At 36.5% G+C, this 21,972-nt stretch overlaps 1 protein-coding gene across 10 annotated transcripts in view; it reads left to right on the forward strand.

The window, feature by feature from the left end:
- The window catches only part of ATG10 (autophagy related 10), a 445,276-nt gene that overhangs the window by 240,087 nt on the left and 183,217 nt on the right, over positions 1-21,972 (forward strand). For all 10 annotated transcript variants that reach the window (XM_045497134.1, XM_045497135.1, XM_045497131.1 and 7 more), the window contains one exon: positions 943-1,050. In XM_045497134.1, the coding sequence (XP_045353090.1) occupies positions 943-1,050 (108 nt within the window). The remainder of the gene's footprint in view (positions 1-942; positions 1,051-21,972) is intronic.

Raw genomic sequence — 21,972 nt, forward strand, 5'->3', positions numbered from 1 at the left:
GATCATGACCTGAGCCGAAGTCTGACGCTCAACTGACTGAGCCACCCAGGCGCCCCATATACAGAACCTTATTGAATTCAACCAAATTTTGCTTAAAAAAATGGAACTGACCACAATTAGATAAACATTATTCATTACTGTATTTAAGAGCAAATGTAAGAAAGAGGGTAGCAGTACAAATTGGTAAAGGGCTTGGAAATCCTATCTTCCCCATGGAACATTTGAAAATGGTGGTATTGTCATCAAGGTTTTAAAGAATGAATGGCTTTGTAGAAAAGAGTTTAGACTCTGGAGAGCAGAATTGAAACCATTGAGTTAAGGTTAAAGATAAACATTTCAATGCAGTATAATACGTTCTCAATGAACAATGTACTATGTATGAAAATGGAGGCGGTAGTCATGTAAGGGAGTAAAGCGTGGGTTCCTGGAAGTGCTCAGGCAAGTGCTGCATAATTATTTCCCTGTGACGTTTAATGGAGATCTTGCCTTAAACAAGAAGTCAAAATGGAAGGTCCCTTCTAACTTCAAGATCTGTTGCAAGTTCTCCTTAAATTTCTCTTTTTATATAGGCCATGAGATCAATATTAATATGTGATGAAATATTTCTTTAAGTTTAAATGCTTTTCAACAACTGCCAACCAGAAGTTTTGCTCTATGACTTATGTGCTATGGACTGCTTAGGAAGGAGCAGGGAGATCTAAGAGAAGGGGGAAACATCATTAATAAGTGAGAATGGTAGAGGATTAAAACTTCTATTCAATGAGTAGCTACCATGTCCAGGGTTTATTGGATGAATTTCTTTATCCATATTATCTCATTTCTTTGAATGTATTTAGTTTTTTATTGCTCAGTTTGAAACTTATGGAAAACTATAGTGCTTAAAATGATGAATTCTTAAAATAATTGGCATTTTCTTATGTATTCTTTGGTGATGCAACACAGGACTGTTCTGAAGGCTACATGTGCAAAACACACTTTCAAATTAAACCCGAGACTCTGATGTCACATTCGGGAACATCTGCCTGTGTACAGACATGTCTTCCCATTGAGGTAAGTGGTTTAATATGTCTTATTCTCCTTTTCAGTCTTTTTGAAGTATAAAGGAAACAATTTAAATCTTAAACATATATTTGAAAACATTAACTGGCATTGGATCCTGGGCCTGCTGTAAGGAAAAAATTGAATATCATTGGTCAGGAAGTATTTTCTTCTATAATATCAAAAGCAGGAATTGTGGTAGTGTAAAGATCTACGGAGTCCTTACAGACTCTGAGCCTTCACCCTTTTGGTTTCTCTTGGATCTGAAGACCACAGATGACTTCCATTGCCTATTGATTTTTCTCCAGTGAAATCCTCCCAGGACGACACAGACATGTCCCTTAGCTGATTAATACATAGCTGGAGACTTCTTTGCCTAGTCTGTCTTTAACTCTTTTCCCTTTAAAACTCTGTGCCTTTTAAACTATGCTGGATCTGGGTCTCATTCCTTAGGGGACTTTAACCTTGACTTAAAAATCTTCCTAAATTAAATTTTAATAAGGTGCTGATGGCTTAGTGGTTTTCTGGGATACTTTCAATTTTATTTTTATCAAAATGCAAATAGCCTTCTTATATTTTTATTGTTAATAAAGAAATTTTTATATATCTATGGTAAAAGTAAACAAGAAATATGTAAAGAGTACAAAAACTGCCATATGTCCTTTAACTGGATGTAGCCACTATTATAATAAATATCTTTCCACAAATTTTCTGTCGTATAGACATGTACATACTTTTCTTTTTTTTTCAATGCACAAGTAATATATCATAGACTTTTTTACATGTCAGTAAATGTAGAATTCCATGGTTCTTTAAATGGCTTCGTTGCATTTCATCCTTTGGATACACCATAATTTTGTAGAGCCCATTCTGAAGTAAAGTACTTGAATTCTAAAATAGAATTGATGGGGATCTAATTGCCTCAACACAAAGGAAGAAAATACTAATGCTTGGAATTCTGAGCATTCTGGTAAAATGCGAGATTACAATTTTGTTGTGAAGGAAGAAAGAACCATTTCCTAGGACCTGTTAAGTCAGACCCGTTTGGCAATCCGGCATTAGACTCCCACCTCTCTTTCCCCACTGCCTGTGTATGACACTGGTCTAGAAGTAACTCTTGCCAATATAATTCAGTTTGCAAGTTATTCTTGAGGGTATTGTGCTTGGTAATAAGCTAAGTGCCCCTGGGTAGGCGCTCAAATCCTGATTACTGCTTCGTAGTTCAAATAACCAACATCGCATTAGGAAGCTTTTCAATTTATTATATATTAACTTAAAAAATGCACACAGAAATGGTGATTTAAAAGATGAATTACCAGTTTATGCCTAACAAGTTGGCAGAGATTTGAAAAGAACTAAAAAGCAGTGTTGACAGTCTGAGGGAACTGACACTTTCTGGTTGATGTTTTAACTTCACAGAGTTTAAAGACGGGCACATACTACGAAAAATCTATTCCAATTCTAGGAATTAACCTCATAAAATAGAAATCTTTTCAACATTTTCTAACAAATTTCAAACATGAAAAGGTTGCAAGAATTTAGCAGTCAACATCCATATACTCCTCACCTAGAGTCTTTCATTGACATTTGCTGTGCTTTCTTTATTACATGTCTGTCCCTCTATTCATCTATCAGTACATTTTATTTTTTAATTTAATACTTCTACCTCAAAGTAAATTGAAGACAAATATTCATAGAATTATTGGAAATGTACACAGAGATTTAACTGCAAGTACATTCATTTCACCATTATTTATACTAGCAAAAAATGGAAACTGTGGAAATACAGAACAATAATGGATAGGTTAATTATGGCACATCTCTGTGATGGCAGTTGTGATTCAGTAGGCCTGGAATGGGCCTGAGAGTTTGCAGTTCTAAAAAGTTCCCGAATGCTGCTACTGCTGCTGGGCCAGCAATCACATTTTGAGAACCACTGCACTGCTCTATAATAGAATGCCTAGCATATTTGAGATGCTGCGCAGCTGAGATGGTTAGTTGAACTGATGTATGACAGCATCGATACTGCAGTAATCTTGGTGAGATGAGAGATATCTTAGGTTGGGTTCACCAGAAGCAGAGCTTGAGATGGAGGTGCTTATTCACTGATTTGTTAGGGATAACTTTTAGAAGGGAGTGAGTGACAGAAGCAGGATAGGACAAGGGATAAAAGCTAAGGAAGAATGTGCTCTCAGCTAGAAACTAGCTTGGGTCTGACCCCATGGGAAGCTCTGGAGCACAAACTATGCCTAGATTTACTTCTGCTTTGTGTCATTGGGATGGGGTCTTTTTGTACTCTGTGACAATTATTGGCTTGTCGGTCATTCATTGGATGAAGTAGAGGTAGACATAGCTTCCCAAGCAGGGTGTCTTCGGTGTTACTAGGTATTCTGCTTTGTGTTATCAGCCAACAATCAAAACAGCTAAGTGGGGATGGGTACACTGGCCTTAAGGGGAGGTGGGTGGGGCCTCAGCAGTGTCCACTGCCAAAGAGTAACCTGAAACCAACAAAATGGGATCTACAGCGAAATATTTATATAAGTTCTGTATTTAGATGAAAGCAGGGAGATGATATTATTTTGGAAAATGTGTTTATTTTTCATAGAAATACGCCATTATGTTAACATGTATTTGAAATGAACTAATACATATAATATTTTTTAATAATGTTAGTGTTAGTTGCTAGTACAGTGAATGCCAATAGATACAACTTTCTTTAAAGCTCATTGGGATCTCCAATTAATTTTAAACATGAAAAGGGATCCTGAGACCAAAAAGCTTGAGAACCACTTATCTAGATCAAGGAACTATTACATTATTACATGTGAAGAACACTGATAACTAAAATGTATAATAAATGAATACACAAGTAAGAGTTAAAACAAATAAATCATAAATAGAATTCATCCATGCAGAGAAGCATCTCAGGGGCCACAGGTGAGCTTGCAAAGATTACTATGAGGAGTATCTGGGGCTTTGGAGACATTAAACTGCAAATGAAGGCCTAGGCAAGTTAGTTGTCTTCAGATACCTAGAAGCCTCTTCTGTGGAAGAAAGAGTAAATTTACTCTGCTTCTGAGGATAGAACTAGTTTGTGTTTGTAAAATATTCTAGATAATTCTCTCTAATGTTTAGTGTTGCCTACAGTGAAATCAGTCAACTTGCAGAGTTGTATACTCCCTCTCCTTTTGTGGAGATATTCAGCAACAGAGTGGATAACCCTCTGTCTGGAATAGTGAGTGGTCATTGACTGAAATGTTGAGATGCTTAAAGTACCAGGCAGATGATGAATGAGTGAAGTGGGTGTATCAAAAGTGGCAGGACTGGGGGCGCCTGGGTGGCACAGTCCGTTAAGCGTCCGACTTCAGCCAGGTCACGATCTCGTGGTCCGTGAGTTCGAGCCCCGCGTTGGGCTCTGGGCTGATGGCTCAGAGCCTGGAGCCTGTTTCCGATTCTGTGTCTCCCTCTCTCTCTGCCCCTCCCCCATTCATGCTCTGTCTCCCTCTGTCCCAAAAATAAATAAACGTTGAAAAAAAAAATTAAAAAAAAAAAAAAAAGGGGCAGGACTGTGGAGAAGTGGACATGGCATGACTCGTCCAATAGGGGCAGCAGACATACAGCTCCAGGTGGATTTTCAAGACAAGGCAAAGATCTGGATTTTTGTGTGTTGGCTTAATTAAAACAAAACAAAACAAAACAAAACAAAATTGTGCAGGTCACACAGACTATACCTATGGGCTGCACATGGTCCTCAGGCCACCAGCAGGTAACCTAGCCTCTATTATAGAAAGAAGTCCTTTATTGTATAGAAGACTAAGCTAGGGGACTGCTAAGTTCTCTTTAGATTTTAAAGCCCAAAAGTTCCAAATCTGTACACTTCTGATTTAAAAGTTTTTAAAGGAATGACTTTGCTAATAGTTGCTTCAGTTTTGTTTTGTTTTGCTTTGTTTTTGGCCATGTATGATGTGGGAAATCTACTCACTTCCTTGTCCTAACCAGAACCAGCATTCTTGATTGTAGAAAGATAGCTGGATTCATGATTTTTATGACTACAAAATTATCTCCAATGGTATGTATATAATCATAGGATTTTAAAAATCAAAGTGAAATATAATGGAATGTATAAGTGAAGTAATTTGAGAAAATCACAATCTATATCCTTTTTGAAATTTTTAAAATGTAATTCAAAATGGTAGTTAAGAGAATGAGAGGGTATACACAATTCTCTGAAATATAATTGCGTGCTGTTTAGTGTTGGCTTTGAGGAATAGGAATTCTTATAGGTTAGTCATATTAGATAAGACAGTTATTGTTGTGGGTGCCTGGGTGGCTCATTTGGTTGAGCGTCCAACTCTTGATTTCAGCTCAGGTCATGATCTCAGGGTTGTGGGATCGAGCCCTGCTTTGGCTCCACTCTGAGTGTGGAGCCTGCTTAAGATTTCTCTCCTTCCTCTGCACATCCCTTGTGCTCTCTCTCTCTTTTTTTTTTAAAAAAGGACATTTGTTGTTGAGAGTAGTTAATATGATTTGCTTGTGACATTTCTGAGTTTGTGAAATAACAACAAAGACTTTGGAAATTTTTAAGCAAGGTATTTTCCTTAGCAGTCACCAAAAGAAATCTATTGCCTCAACTTAAAATCTTTGATATAAATGAATTTTTCCTCTTGAAATGGTGTCAGAGATAGGTGTGGAGCATATTTTATTTATTCATTTACTATCTTCATTACTTTAGAGCCTCAGGTTGTACCTTCAGATTACATTTTTTAAAACTATGAAAATGATAGAGTCGTAAAGCTAGCAATAGCATGCTACTGGAGAAAGGATTTTTGTCCTAGGGCCTTGTAGTTCACTAACTGGGACTTTCCTTAGTCCAGGGCAGGTAGAATATTATAGAAAGCCCTCAACAAAAACAACCTATCATAAATTCCCTGAAGCATAAAGCCGAGAATCAGTAACTGGAGATGATCTCAATTGCCAAAAGAACATATTCAAGAGAATGATGATCTTCTGAGGTAACCAGGTCTTCAAATATACTCATTTGCCCTAAGGATTTTATTAAGTGGCTTCTAGGATGAGTTCTATTTTGTATGTCCAAAATAGACTCCTATGTCATAATGTTGTGTGTATGTGTGTTTAATAATGGAACAAGTGACAACGGCTCTCAGTATTAACAATTTCTTTGTAAAGCAACTGCTATTTTTAGACTAAAGTATAGACCTGTTGGTAAATGTAACTAATGAGTAATAAGCATGATTACCCCTAGTATTTGAAGATGTAATTATTAAAGCAATGTTAGAATACCAGAAAGCCTTTTATATTTAATGTGCATTGATACAAATGGACACATGTGTAGTAGTCAGTCAGTTTTTATTTATTGATATGATGAATTTAACACTGATAGATAAATGGGTTGTTAAAGAAAATAACTATTAATACAGCAGATCCAATTGCACTCTTGTGTTTTTCTTGAGGTATTTTGATAAAATTAAAAGATAAAGCAAATTTTTATTTTATTTAGTGTGTAAATATGCCATAGAGTGATGTGGTATTTGAAAGTGGGGAGTATAGGATATGCTCAAAACCAACCGGGTCCGATTAGGATTTGCAGCTGTAATTAAACTGTGGATTATTACACTAAATAGAGTATTTATTATAAAATTATAAATTTTATATTATAAAATATATTATATTATAAAATATTTTATATTTTATATTGTTTATTATAAAATTATGTTTGTTAAGTTATTCTTAATACTCGCCAGAAAGTACATATAAAGATGTGGCACTAGAACTGCTTGATCTAATGAAATCTTAGGGTTAAAGCAACTTAGTGTTCTCTTGTGAAGCCAGGGAGTCGTACAGGGAAATGTTTCACTTTCCTGAATCTTCCTTCTTCTCTAGGCCCTACGTACCTGAATGAATATTACTTTGCAAAATTCAGAGTGTGTTAGGTTAATTGAGAACCTATAGCCTTAATGTCTTTTTTAAAAAATGATTTATTTTTGAGAGAGAGAAAGAGAGAGAGACTGAGGGAGGGGGAGAGAGACAGGGAGACAGAGGATCTGAAGCAGGCTCTGCACTGACAGCAGTGAGCCCCATGTGGGGCTTGAACCCATGAACCATGAGATGATGACTTGTGCTGAAGTTAAATGGTCATCCAACTGATCCACCCAGCCACTCCCCTAAATGGCTTCCTAAGGTTAGTTCTACGCTGGAAATTCTCTGTACTCTTTTTTCCTTGGCAAAGAGAGAATCTATTCTTTGAGAGAAATCAAGTTGAGTCAATTCAGGTAGATAACTAATTTTTTTTCTATTTATCAAGTTAGTAGAAAAGCTTTTGTAAAGGCACCTGGCATGGCCATTGTATTTTATCTCAGCAGCAAGTTATATTGGAAAGTTTCCTTTATGTATAGCTCTAATATTGAGGCTTTTTAAAAATCAAAAGTAAGGTTATTTCTAGCCATAGATGTGTACTTGAGAGAATACTGGGCTGATATATATTTTTTTAATTTTTTAATGTTTGTTTTTAAGAGAGAGAGAGAGAGTGCGAGCAGGGGTGGGGGTTGTGGGTTGGGCAGAAAGAGAGAGAGAGAGAGAGAGAGAGAGAGAGAGAACCCGAAGCAGGCCCCAAGCTCTCAGCTGACAGCAGCAAGCCCCACGTGGGGCTCAGTCTCACAAACCATGAGATCATGACCTAAGCCAAAGTCAGACACTTAACTGACTGAGCCACCCAGGCACCCCTGAACTGGTATTTCTGTATCAAAATCTGACAAGCTTTCAATGTGGAATGTTTATGTCCAGTTATAAAGGTCTAACAGGAACCAATTGTTTCTGAGGAAGGACACTTAATGTATTACTTTAGTTGTTCTAATTGTATGTTCCTACTGTTTCTTATAATGAATTTGAGATGCTTTCCACAAATACTTTAAGAAATATACTTAATGGATTGATTGAGGGTTTCAAACTTTATTTGGGTACTTTCTCATGGAGAATTTCTGAGCAGGATATCTTGATTTTACAATCAAATCTAAAATAAATGAAAGTGAAACCATTATTTTGCACTTCTTTCTCCCCCTTTGATTTTTAAAAATTTTTACTTAATTTCATTTTTTAAACAAGAGAAAGAGAGTGCACATGAGTGCAAGCAGGGGAGGGGGAGAGGGAGAGGGAGAGAGAATCTTCAGCAGGCTCCATGCCTAGCCTGGGGCCTCTTGCGGGGCTTGATCCCATGACCTTGAGATCATGACCTGAGCTGAAATCAAGAGTCAGACACTCAGGACACCTGGACTTTGGCTCAGGTCATGATCTCACAATTGGTGAGTTTGAGCCCTGCTGCATCAGTCTCTGCTGATGGCTCGGAGCCTGGAGCCTGCTTTGAATTCTGTGTCTCCCTCTCTCTCTGCCCCTTCCACATTCAGACTCTGTCTCTCTCTCTCTTTCTCAAAAATAAATAAACATTAAAAATTAAAAAAAAATGTTGGATGCTCAATTGACTGAGCCACTCAGGGACCCCAGAATTTTTTTTTTTAAGCCAGTGGAAACTCAGTGTATGGTTGGGGATAGGATACATTGCTTGGAATATATTACAATGAGATTTGATCTTACAAAAGATTAAATAGAATCTAAAATATTTGAGTTTTCAGAATTATTAATTGTATTTAAAATCCTTTTTTTTCCCTTAGTTAAATTGAAAAAGTTAATTAAAAGATTATTTTCTGGAGTAAAAGAAATATCCATTAGCATAATTGTCTATGCAGGGCTCAAAAACAATGTTGTCATATACTCTAAAGAAATTGAATGTTACAATGGAAATGTGTGATCTCATGGTGAACTGTAATCTTCTAGATGTTTAGAGGGTTGTTTTCTTGGTAGCTTGAGTGAAATTAGTTACTTGTTGGGATTTTTTTTAACTGTCAGATAAAGATTAACTGTTGTACAGAATATTATTTTACTGTGGAATCATTGCTCAGAACTAGGGACAGTTATGCATATAGATGGCTACTTACATAGTAGGACTCTATAGCTCCCCATATTTCTCCCACTAGTACCTGAAGTGCCCACTATTAAAGAGCTTTATTAAAAACACAGATAGATTTTTTTTTTTTTTTTTGCAGGGAGAGAGCAAAACATTTTCAAATTGGGTTAGTGGTTCCAAACCCTACTGCTGAAGTCTGAGCACTGATCTGGTTAGATTACTCTGATCACCACTGTGTCCTTACAATCTAGCCCAGTGTCTGGCATATAAATGCTGGAAACTAATATAGCCTGTATTTTAATTTTTGTAGATTGAACTATCTAGAATTTCCCATCTAATATACTGCTAACTTAACTAAAAGTCCGCACTGTTAGAATAAATATTTTATCATTATTAACTTACAAAGTTTTGAGGAATATTTATTAAAGTTTATTTCTGGATTTATGTGCCTAAGGTAGTAGACTGTGGAAAAAATGAATTATTGGACTTTGTTACAGTTTTTCAAAGTGAAAAGCTAAGAGGAAAAACTAAGAATAAGGCATCAAAGTGTTTTTAACAATATTGCTTCTGATTGCATAAATGGGACATGGGAACTTCAATAATGTTTTTCCATATGGTGCTTGCAAATTTGCTATTTTAGAGGTATTCTTTGCTCTTAGCACATTGTTAGTCTTTTGTATTTGTGATAAGCATTGAGAAGTTACATCTAGTTCTAGCTGACCTCAAAGGAGTCTTAGTTGCAGAGTACAGGTTTGTCTCAGCTATAGTTTAGAATGGATTGGAAAGAGTAGGAAGGCTATCAAGCTGGCAGTGCTACATAAAGAATGTCTAGATGGATGCCTACAAGAATGCCTTCTTTGGCTGGTGGGTCAGAGGGTACAGCAGCCTGGGTAATTAAATGTGGTCTCGGGGCGCCTGGGTGGCGCAGTCGGTTAAGCGTCCGACTTCAGCCAGGTCACGATCTCGCGGTCCGTGGGTTCGAGCCCCGCGTCAGGCTCTGGGCTGATGGCTCAGAGCCTGGAGCCTGTTTCCGATTCTGTGTCTCCCTCTCTCTCTGCCCCTCCCCCGTTCATGCTCTGTCTCTCTCTGTCCCCCCAAAAATAAATAAAAACGTTGGAAAAAAAATTAAATGTGGTCTCTCTTCTTTTGTTGCTCATCCCCAGCATATTTTGAAGGAAGAGAAGTTGTAATCTGAAAGTTGTAAGACTCTTGGATGAGAGAGTTAAAATGACCATTGACTAATCTTGAAGTTCTATTATTAATGCTTTCTTTCCAGTAACTATTTTTGAAATAAGTAGTTCACCCTCAGCATCACTTTGGGTTTGTTAGATGTGAAACAAAAGAGAAAAAATATAATGATGATCTCAAACTATGTAATTCTCCTGTTTATAGACTTATTTTTAACTATATTTATACTTTTCTCCCTCTGAATGTGCTCTGTACAGTGTTTTTGTCTCAAGACCCTCCATGATATCAGTCCCTTTTTTATTTCTCTTGCTTTCTTACTTAGTCTTGACCTTGCCATCTCAGTAATGCCCACAACACCTAAGTTCCATGGTCCCACATTTTTATGCCACACTTATGTTTCCACTTCTGTGTTCTATAATCCTGTCTCACCTCTTTCCTTCACTACCTGATTTCTTGAATAAGCAATCTGTAATACCTTCACTCTTGTCACTCATTTCAACTTCAAGTCTTTTTCTATTGACTTCTATCAAAATCAAGCTATGGAAATTGATTTCTTCTAAGTTACTAGTTACCTTGTAATCACCACATCTAGTGTTCTTTTCCTCCTTGACCACACTGTAACGTTTGACGTTATTGACTAAGACCTTTCTTCATAAATTCTCTCTCCTTTTTGACTTTGTGACACTGGTGACAAAGTATTCTTTTTATTCTCTCTAACAGTTTATTATCACTATTATTCTGTGGCTAATATCTTCCCGAAGTCAGAATCCTTGGGGAGTGCTGAAGGTCATCTCATACAAACAAAGATGAATCCAGAGGGCAGGGTGGAGGTGAAAATGAGAAGCCAAGTTAAGAGTCATGACTACAGAACTAATCAGAGGATCTTGGGCAACTACCTCGAATAAAGCTGAAGTGCCCATAGCTTTTCAGTTTGACAGCTGGCATTTTGACAAATCAGACTGACTTAAAAACACATGGGTGGAATCTGGCAACAAGAAACTTGAGGGCTGGGATTCCATCTGTTCCTCTGTCCCTTTGGCTGCCTTATGAACCCATTGACCAATCTTTGTTTCTACACTGACTTTCAATATTTAGGGAAGAGGCTGTAGCACATGCTGGACATTCTTGAAGTGTGATACTAACTTCCAAAATGTTTTTCCAAATCATACTCATTTGGTGACACAAGGTGTTGGAATTGACCTGGCAGGAAGTCTAGTATCTTGGGGATTTTTTGTTTTTGTTTTTGATTGTTTTGTCTTTCTTTCTTTCTTTCTTTCTTTCTTTCTTTCTTTCTTTCTTTCTTTCTTTCTTTCTTTCTTTCTTTCTTTCTTTCTTTCTTTCTTTCTTTTTAACCACTTATTACGTCTCAGGTTCTGGGGAATGGCTGTCGGAGATCTACATGGTGGTGAATGTAGAAGGGAATGTTGGTAAGCAAGAGTGGCTCTGCATTAAAAGTAATTTGGGGCTGCACATGTGAGTGTTGAGACTTTAGACTGATTTGAGAAGTAGTTAGAGTTTTTAATATGGTTTGACTAAATCTCCCCTTCTGAGGAGCAATAGGCTGTCTGTGTTAGGGCCTTGACCAGATTGTTGGTACGTTGTTAGGTTCCTGAATCTGGGATCTCCATGCAAGTTAATGAGGAGGACTGAGAAACAGAGAGACAGACCAAGTCAGAATCTATTAATGAAAGCTGATATTCAAACACCAAGAAGAGTAGTACAAACATTTCCCCCCAAATTAGAGGGAATGATGGTGTCACAGGTTTGAAGTTAGGCAGAGATGAAACTGCAGTAAGGTTAGGTGGGGAATAAGGAGGACATGAGTGATTGCCCCAGCCATTCTGGAGTGTGCTGGATCTTCTTTGCATTTCACGAATGAATAGTATTTGAGTGTGTCAGACAAGTTTAAAGAGTTAGGAGGAGTCAAAAGGCAGTGTGAATATGTGGGTAGGAGAATCAGATGAGTTCTATAATTTGAATGTGCTTTCTCCTAGCTCTGGTCCTTGTCTCTGTTCCCTGTTTTAGTCTATTGTTTGTTTGAGGGTATCTGGTGAGTCTTCCTGGATATTCTACAGCTGTTGCCGATATTGGTTGGTAGCTGGGGGTTATTTATATCTTTGCTTAGAGGTGATAGGAAGCAACTTAGTGGAAGCTGTAGTCTCTAGTGTTATCCCCCTATTCAACTGCTCAAATCCTTGAGCATAGGATTCATAGCTTAAACTTACCTTGTAGCATTTTCTCAGAGAATCATTTTGAATGAGGGGTCTACCAGAAAAAATATTATAAAGAACTACCAATAGAAAGTTTTATTCTATAGAAAGGCTTTTCTTGTGAAAATATCCAGTGTGGGGGCGCCTGGGTGGCGCAGTCGGTTAAGCGTCCGACTTCAGCCAGGTCACGATCTCAAGGTCCGTGAGTTCGAGCCCCGCGTAGGGCTCTGGGCTGATGGCTCAGAGCCTGGAGCCTGTTTCCGATTCTGTGTCTCCCTCTCTCTCTGCCCCTCCCCTGTTCATGCTCTGTCTCTCTCTGTCCCAAAAATAAATAAACGTTGGGGAAAAAAAATAAAATAAAATAAAATAAAATAAATAAAAGCTAATTCTACATTTAGTGTGGAAGACACTTCCAAAGGAAAACATTAAAAAAAAAAAAAAAAGAAAATATCCAGTGTGGCATTATTGCTCTATGATAGGTATTTTGTGAAATAAAAAGGTAAAAAAAAGTGAGAATATACTTCTCTGAAATCTGTTGTTTATAGAAGCTCCAAAGTATATTAACATGAAATTTTGATTTTTCCAAAAAGACCAAAAATATCATATTCGACAGAAGATCTTGTTTGAAAAAAGTTTATACAGCTTCCATACTTGTACGTATGATTGGTAGTTTAGTGCTCTTTTTAAAAATAATAAACAAATGAATGTTTCAGGAAACCTGTGCTAGACTGAATCAGGTGGAACTGATTTAATGTTATGGATAATTGCATAATTAGTGCTATAAAAAATAAACCATACTATCTACTTGATGGACTGGAGCTGCTGTGAAGGAGGTGTGTAATTATACAATCAGCATCCTCCTCCTATGCTGATTCTAGATATCCTTTTTCTGCCTTGTCTGAGAAGGGGCTTCCTGTCTTGCGTTTCCTGATGTTATTTAGGGGAACAGAACTGAGCATTGAATAGTTTCCAGTCCCTTGGTAAGTCTTTCCCTGTCCTGTGTCTATGTGAGTGCATCCTTTGAGACCAGTGGCTTTCATACTTTTTGATATAAACCCACAATAAGAAATGCATTTTATAGTAGGGCCCAGTATATTGCATATGCACATACCTGAAACCAAGGCTTATGAAGCAATTTTTTTAAAAATATAGCCTGTTTTACTAGTTATTCTGCTGTATTTAATTTTTTAAAAAATGCTTGTCGAGGCCCACCACTTGATTTCAGAACTGCTAATGGCTTATGACTCTTATTTGGAAAATACTGCCTAGACTTTTGGTGATTGCTAATGTTAGTTGAAAGGATTCTGAGAGTAGTGTAATGGGGCCGCCGTGGGCTTTGGGTAGCAGGTGGCATGGCATGGTTGAAAGAGCAAGGGCTTTGGAGTTGGGCAAATTTGGTTTTAAATCCCAACCTTCCCTCATTTTAGCTGTGTACTTTGAACATGTTACTGAACCTTTTTGAGCCTCAAATCCCTCATCTGTAAACCTGGGCCCCAAATACTTAAGGGAGTCAGGAGGTGGGGAATTGGGGGCTGAGCATAAGTGGGGTTGATGTGTGCATTAAATGATATCATGGAAGAAACAACTGGCCAGCGCTGTGAAAATAAAACACAGTGCTTCATAAAGTTTGTATTCCTTTCTCCGCTCTTTCTCAACATCAAACATATCAACAGTTGAAGGGTACTATAACAGTCCCTGCCTCAAGGGGTGGTTTATGAGGATCAAATAGGATAATGGGTGCAAGGATTAACAAATGTTAATTTTTATTAATGCAACTTAAGGCAGCTTTACTGTTTCAGAGTAAATGTGTGCAAGTGGATAGACTTCTACAAGGTTAATTGACAACACTGGGAAACAAAACTGGTGCTGAATTTCTGTGTTGTGTTGTGACTGTTAGCAGCAAGGATTATTTTGAAATACGGTGGTATCGTGTGTTGATACTGGAGAGCTGCTACCCAAGCTGCCAAAGGATGATTTATAACAGAGCCCATTATAAATTGCTGTATACAAGTTGTTCCATATTACATCATATGTAGAATTTAAAGAAACTTTAAAATTAGTCAACAAAGGATTTTACTTCATCAAGACCTGGAAAATGAATATCAGAAGACAACTAATTACCTCTTGTATAATATTTGTGAATTTTTCTTTACCTTAACCGGAATACAGTATGTTACTGTAATTGTGAGGGTAAAAAAAAATTTAACCTTAATCTCACTGCCTGAAATCTTGGAGAGGGGAGAATTTTCATTGTACAATTGTACATGGTTCTAAAACCACCTCCTTTTGTTTAAATGTGTTATAGTTTTTACTACTTCTGAAATAGTTCATGACTTTGAAGTGCTGTTTCCTTGCTAGTTCCAATTTTTAACTTTCTCACCTGAAATGAAATTTCTTGGTCTCTATACTGTCTGTGCTCCTCTCTTCCATGCATTTTTTTCTCTGAAGTTGTACTGATATTGTGATTATTTAGTGGTAACCTGGGCTTTGTTGGTCATGGAAAGGGATATAAATCAGCCAAGGCAAGTATGAAGCAATGGCATCTACAAAGCATCTTTATGTCTTATTTTCCACGGTGTCCAGTCTCTACTTGCTCTTAAATGTCTCAGTCTCACGTTAGGCATATGTTGGTTGATTGTACTTAATTTCTCTGACATTTCTGTTTTCAGACGCTTCCATCACATTAAGAAATACCCTAATGCTTGTGTTAAGTTCAAATCACCCTTACAGGCATTCAGAAGAAAAGGCCCGGCTCCTTTAAGACAGAAACACCTTTTTCTCAGCCAGAAAGCTCATTGTAAAACTGAAGGGCTTACCCAAAAAGGGCTGTAATGTAAATTGAATATTGGTAGAGAAAGGAGGTTAATTAGCCTTAGTAACTTGGTTGCTAAGGAAGCATTTTCCTGATTGGGAGGGAACTCTCCTGGGTGTTCTGCATCTTGTTGTGGACCTAAGACGCTTTGTTTTATCTCTTGCTTTCTGTTTCTGAGTTGGAAGAGGAAAGAGCAGAAAGCTATCATAGGGATGAAAAGCTGTGGGAAGCAGATGGTTGTTCTCTCTTAGCTACAGAAAGAGAGAGCTAAATACTGACTAGCAACAAGCCAACGCCAGCAAGGACTCTTTGTTTAAGGCAGACAGTTGGAAATACCATGAGGGCAAGATATAAAGAACTTGCATGGGAGAACATAGAGAGGTTGGACTAGGGTTTTTTCAGTCCCTGAAAGCATTGCAGGTGAGAGAAATTAAAGGACGTTGTGAATGGATATCCAACAACCATGTCAAATAATAGGATTACATGTTTTCAACATGGTTGAGGTTATTAAGAGAAGTTATTTAGCTTGTATTTACTTTACATTTGGAAGGTTTTATTCTCTATTATATATGAAATTTGGTAGACTTAGAATTTGTTAATCTATATTTTAATAAAGAATGTTTAGTTACAGATATTGCTTTATGTTAGATGGTTTATTGTTTAGTGTAATAGAAGTGACTTTGAGTTAATAAATTAAAATTTTTCCAGTGAAATACTTTTTTTTCAAAACAAAAATGTCTTTGAATATCGACTAATCCATGTATGCTAAGTTCTGTGGTTATCTTTAAGTAATTTGTGAAAGATTATTTCCACATACTAAATGGTACTTGACTAACCTCAGGGAGTTAGTGCCTAGTTTACTTAATTTCATTTTTTTTCATTCACTGCTTTGTTCAACAAATATTTTTTTTGAATATCTGTTGAGCACCAGGCATTGTGTTAAAGGGTACCAAAAGAAATAAAGCACTCCTAGGAGGTAGTGATGCACTTCTTAGGAGAATTTGGAAAATGAAAATAGTTTTGCTGGCATTTTATGGTCTGTGTTAGATTTTCTAGGTTTTCTTCATTGTTAACATTGAATATTATTATTTGTTGTACTGATTACTGTATTATTTGTTGTCTTTAGTTTTTATGGCACTTTTAAATTATAAAATTCTTTTCAGCACTGTTATTTGGATTGTTTTTAATAGACATAGACTTAAAAATACAGCTAGAATTTTGTGGCTCCTCTTATGACCCTGGATAGGGTCCTCATTGATAACCTGTCTGGAATTTACCTGGTTTTCCTGGCCATTCAGTTCTTATATGCTGAGTGTGATAGGAGGATCTCAGCGGAGAAGCAAAATTTGGTGATCCTTTTGAAGGCCTCTGATTATAATAATCTTCTCAGAGAAGCTAGTTTACCATGGAATTACTTAAGTATAACCAGAGGACTTAGTAAATATATGGGTGGTAATCAGTGATGACTCTAACACTACAAGGCCAGATGGCATTATCAAGTAAAACACATTAATAGAATAATAGACTAAATTGGACACCTTCAATAAGATAGGGATAGAATAATATATTAAATGTATGGAGAGTACTCATTATCTCCTTCCGTTTTTTTTTTTTTTTTTAGGTTTATTTTTTTGAGACAGAGTACACATTTGCACATGTGTGAGTGGGAGAGGAACAGAGAGAGAGAGAGGGAGAGAGAGAATCCCAGGCAGGCTCTACACTGTCAGTGTAGAGTGGGACTCAGGGCTTGAGCGCCACAACTGTGAAGTCAAGAAGAAGTTAAGCTGAAATCAAGAATTGGTTGCTTAATGGTCTTAGTCACCCAGTCGCTCCTCCTTCCTTTTTAATGTGGAGGTACGAGTACATTCTGATAGTTTAAAAAATTTGCATGCTAGGTTCACACATTTTCAGATTTATCTGCTCCCTAATTCTAATCTTACTTCACAATCTATTGGTTTAGACATTTTATATCCTTTGCAACTTGGATTATCTTTTAAAGATTTGAAGTTTAGTAAATGAACAGTGTCTTCAGGAGAAAGGAGAGCAACAATTATGAAGTTTGATGTTAAAAGGTAAATATTTTGTGGATTTTGAGCACAGTGATGAATAATGAGAGAGCACAATGAGAGAAACGGAGGTTAGTAATGACAATATTTAGTGACCCTTTGGATGTCACATTTATTTTACTCTGCATTATTTTATAATAAGAGTATTGTTTATTTTTTTTGTAGCTGTTAGAGAGACTGCACTGAGCTGAGATTAAAAAAAATTTTTTTTAGAACTCAACTGCTTCTATTAAGATGAAGCCCAGCTAGTAAACTCATTAAGTAAGGACCCTAGGCACTCCTCTGGTGCGGAGACTGAAAGCACAGTATTGCAGACATCTTTGCATCACGGTCATGAATGACCTTGAAGGAAGCCAGCACTTCATAAAGCAAAATCCTCTCTGTGGCACTTCGTTCTGATTTGATTGATGCTTTAGAAAAAGCTGTAAGATTTTCTTTTCTTTATAGTGTGGGGGCTATACTCCTTACACTTCATAGATTTTTGCACTTGTCTGGAGTATTTTGTTGGCAAGTTCTTATAGGTTCTGATCTTTCACTGACTACAGTGCAAGTAAGCAGTGAAATCACTCTCCTTTGATCAATTATTATTAGGGAGTGAGGTCTTGGTGCATTGGGATCATAGTTTTTACGAATGGAAGAATACTGACTTTCTAACTTGAGTGTAATACAATAATTTTTCTTCCATCATAATCTTTCCATGCATCTCAGTTGGCTGAAGGGTCTTTAATACTGAGGTTTTATGATTTATATTATTCAAAAGATATATATTTCTGTCTAGCCACTATCCACTGTACTTTCTTAGATTGATAGCTTCCCTCCTTTTAGTTTTTACCTTAATGTCCAGTGTAGGTTTTTAGTATACGTTTTTATATCCAAAGAAGAGAACACTAGAAATCTTAGATGATAAAATGATTATTTTACCTCTTCAGAGTTACTTGGTCATCTCCTACATAAGCAGTTATAAGTAAAGATCATGCAAAGGTGTAATCATTCATTTGTCTGCTGTGACCACTGCTGTAGGAACGCCAGGAGAAAATTCTTTAACATTTGGCTGTGGAAAGTGTGTAAAGGCTATATTGGGACCCTTGGGGCTAGGTGTTTAGGAATTAACATATGCATTACGGATAGGTAGAGGTGTAACTCATATCAAGTACAATCTGGTGTATTGAAGAGATCATTTGGAACCTTCCCCTCTCTACCAGGGAGCCTGGTTCAGCCCAGGACTCCAAACCTCAGTGCCTCACTTTCCCACTTTGGGATCTGAATTTGCTATTCCTGACCTATTTCTCCTAACCTGACACTGAATTTTGCATCTTGATTGGCCCACCATTCTGCTTTTCCTTATACTTGGTCCTGTATGAATCTCCATTTATTTTTGACCTTGCCCTTGTAGTTTGATTCAAATTCCTGGTGTTTCTTCCTTTGTTTTGCAGTTTGATATGATGCTGTATGGTTCTATCCGAACTAAGCCAATCAGTCAGGTTTTTTGATGGACTTCCAGTCCTAATCATTAAACTTCTGTCTTATGAAGATAAAAAAGGGTGAAACAGACTTTCCCGCCCCCCAGGCCCCTTGGCCATAGCAATCCGTATCTCCAGGAATTCTGTAAAGCGACTGTGTGAGAAATTTTAAAGACGGTAGTAAAAATATGAGAGGTGTAATTTAGGAATACCTAAATACTTATCTCTTAGATCTTCCCAATTTTTTGAACCCAGAAATAGCTCAGTAAATAGGTACTTAGCCAGCCTGGTTTTTTTTTTTTCCTTCAATTACTTGATTAACATCATGTCTCATGGGCAGCTTCATTTTGAAGACCCTCTTGAGAATCTTTGCACATGTTTAATTTATTCTCAGTCCCTTATATAATATATTTTCCGGCTGATGGACATCTAGATTTTTCTCTTTTAAAAGTACACTGTGAATGCATTGAGATAAATAAGTTCTCAGCCTTTTATACAACTGTTAGTGATTTTTCTTTCTTTTCTTAACTAAACTACTGAAATGGTTAGAAATCTATTTACTTTCATGAACTAGAAAGCAAATCAGTAAGTATGGAAGACTGAGGTTTTAGTAAATAGAGATATATTTGTAATTTTTCCAGATAGTCACAATCAAGGTTTTCTTAGAGACTGATTTTGTAAAGTAGGTATATAAACAGTTATAGCAGAAAATTCAAACTTATTAATGGTACATATAGAAAAGAGAATTGCAATAGGTACTCACTTAATTTCTAAGAAACTATTGCTCTATTAAGTTTATAAAATAACAATGGACATTTGCAAAACTTTGGTAAAAAGTTTAAGAAAGGCTTTTGGAAAAGTTTTTCTAGCTTTGTTCAAAAGCTATGTTAAAAGACTATTGTATTTATTTCTAATTATTTTATATTAGGCCCTCAAATGCATTTAAAATGTCAAAATATTTTATTTTTACTTGTGAATTGATTGTTGGTTAATTACAATATGCATTTGGGAGTAATAATGAATTAGAATGGGTACTATTGAATTAGAATAAAAACTTAAGAATTTTAAACAGATGTGACTATGGATGTCACATAAAAAGTCTTTAAAAAAAATTAACAGGGTCAGTGGTGGATTCATTACAAGGCGTTTGAAGGAATTTTTCACCAAAGGATCCTTTCCCATTACTCATCAATTTAGTTCTCAACTTTTATTGGATAACTACTTTGTACTACTTAGTATAAAGAAAAATCAAGACGTTATTCCTACTTTCAAAAATTATTTAAAAGCTACATATTTTAATAAACATTTGAGTGGATTCTACAAAGAGAAAATAATTTCTGTTACTATGTTACTGTTATTAATAAGCCAATTATAATTCATAATATTAAATAATGGAATAAAACTAAAAGTGGCAATAGAATTAACAAATAAAACCATGAAAAACAACAATAGACAAAATAGTAATAGCTTTAGGGATATAACTGAAATACAAAATATATGTATATTATAATACTGTTTTGCATGTGCCTGAGTGATTATGTTTTAAGTATGTATTTTGATTATATGTTCTGCCTAAAAATACCTGCAAAATATAGTGACTTTATTTACTTATTTTATTTATTTATTTATTTAAAGTTTCTTTATTTTGAAAGAGAGAGTGCACACACATGAGTGTGAGCAGGGGAGGGGCAGAGAGAGAGGGAGTGAGAGAATCCCAAGCAGGCCCCATGCTGTCAGTGAGAAGCCCTATGTGGAACTCAGTATCGTGGACTGTGAGATCATGACCTGAGCCAAAACCAAGAGGGGGACACTTACTTGAACCACCCATGTGCCCTGCAAAATGTAATGATTTTAAGTAACAATCTGAGACTAGTGTCACTTGAAGTCTCAAGTGGACTACACACCCAAGATGTCTTCTTCAATCACATGTATGACAACTTAATTCAAATAGCTGGAATAGTTGAGGCTGACAAGACATCTCTTTCTCTCTACATGGCTAGCTTGGGCTTCCTCTAGCATGGATGTTTTAGAGTAGGTAGACTTTTTAGCTGGTGGCCTTCTCTCCTAGGACACAGAGTCCAAGAGACCCACATGGCACCTCAAGGACTTCTTACAACCTTAACCTTATATATCATGCAACATCACTTTTTTCACATTGTCTTAGTCAGAAATAAGTCTCAGATCTCCCAGTTTCAAAGGCAGGAAACCACACAGGAGCCTGTATGTACTCAGAAGACATGGCTTATTGTGAGGTGGAGGAGGAGAAAGAGGAAGGAGGAGCTACTACAATGTGTAGTATTCATTCATAAGTGCATTATAATCATCATATGTTTGATAAAATTTATATCAGCATACTTCCAAAATTAAAATTCATGCTAATTTTATAAAGAACAATATTTTATGGCTGAATTATATATTCATCTATAGGTTAGTAAGGGTTTTAATTGCATTGAGAAAAATAAATCTTACAAAAATATTTGCCTAATGTTTTCATTTTAATATATATTGAATATATTCTGGGTGCGGAGTATTACCCAATTCATTAGGGGAAAAATACAGGGAATTATAAGATCCTACTTTACAAGACCCAGAACTCAAACAAATATTAGCTTTTGAGGCAAGGGCAACACATCAAGAGTAAAATAGTAACCCACAGCAGTGACATAAGTTTTCAAGGAAGAGAGAGATAAATATGGTCTGAAATTATTTACAAAGGCTTCATAACAGAATTGAAACTAAGCTAAAGACTGAAGACTGGGTGAAATTTTGGGTAAATGAAAAGTCCAAGGATGATGTAAACTCAAGTATGTAGAATCACTCAATATCTTGAAAAGTGCTATGTAATAATAGCAATTGTTATTAATGGGACTTAGGAGATCCATTCCCAAATGAATGGAAGACATCCATGTAAGGTATGGCTAGATTGCAGAGAGCTTTTATATTGATATCTGTTGTTTTCCCCTGTTCACCACTCATTTTTCACTTCTCTGATTAGGTACTTTTATTTTCTCCCAACTGATTCATTTGGCGAATATTTACTGAGCTCATACTGTATTTCAGACACTGTTCTCTATGCTAGAGATATAGTGGTGAATCTCACTGTCAAAACCTAGCCCTTAGGTATCTTCCCCTACGTTCCCCAACTGGGAATTGTTTTGTTAAGACAGTTAATCAAAGTGTCCTGTCCTCCCCCGGCCTAGGGTGAGCATATGACTAACCTAAT

Source organism: Leopardus geoffroyi, chromosome A1, assembly GCF_018350155.1.
Source record: "Leopardus geoffroyi isolate Oge1 chromosome A1, O.geoffroyi_Oge1_pat1.0, whole genome shotgun sequence".
NCBI classification, from domain to species: Eukaryota; Metazoa; Chordata; class Mammalia; order Carnivora; family Felidae; genus Leopardus; species Leopardus geoffroyi.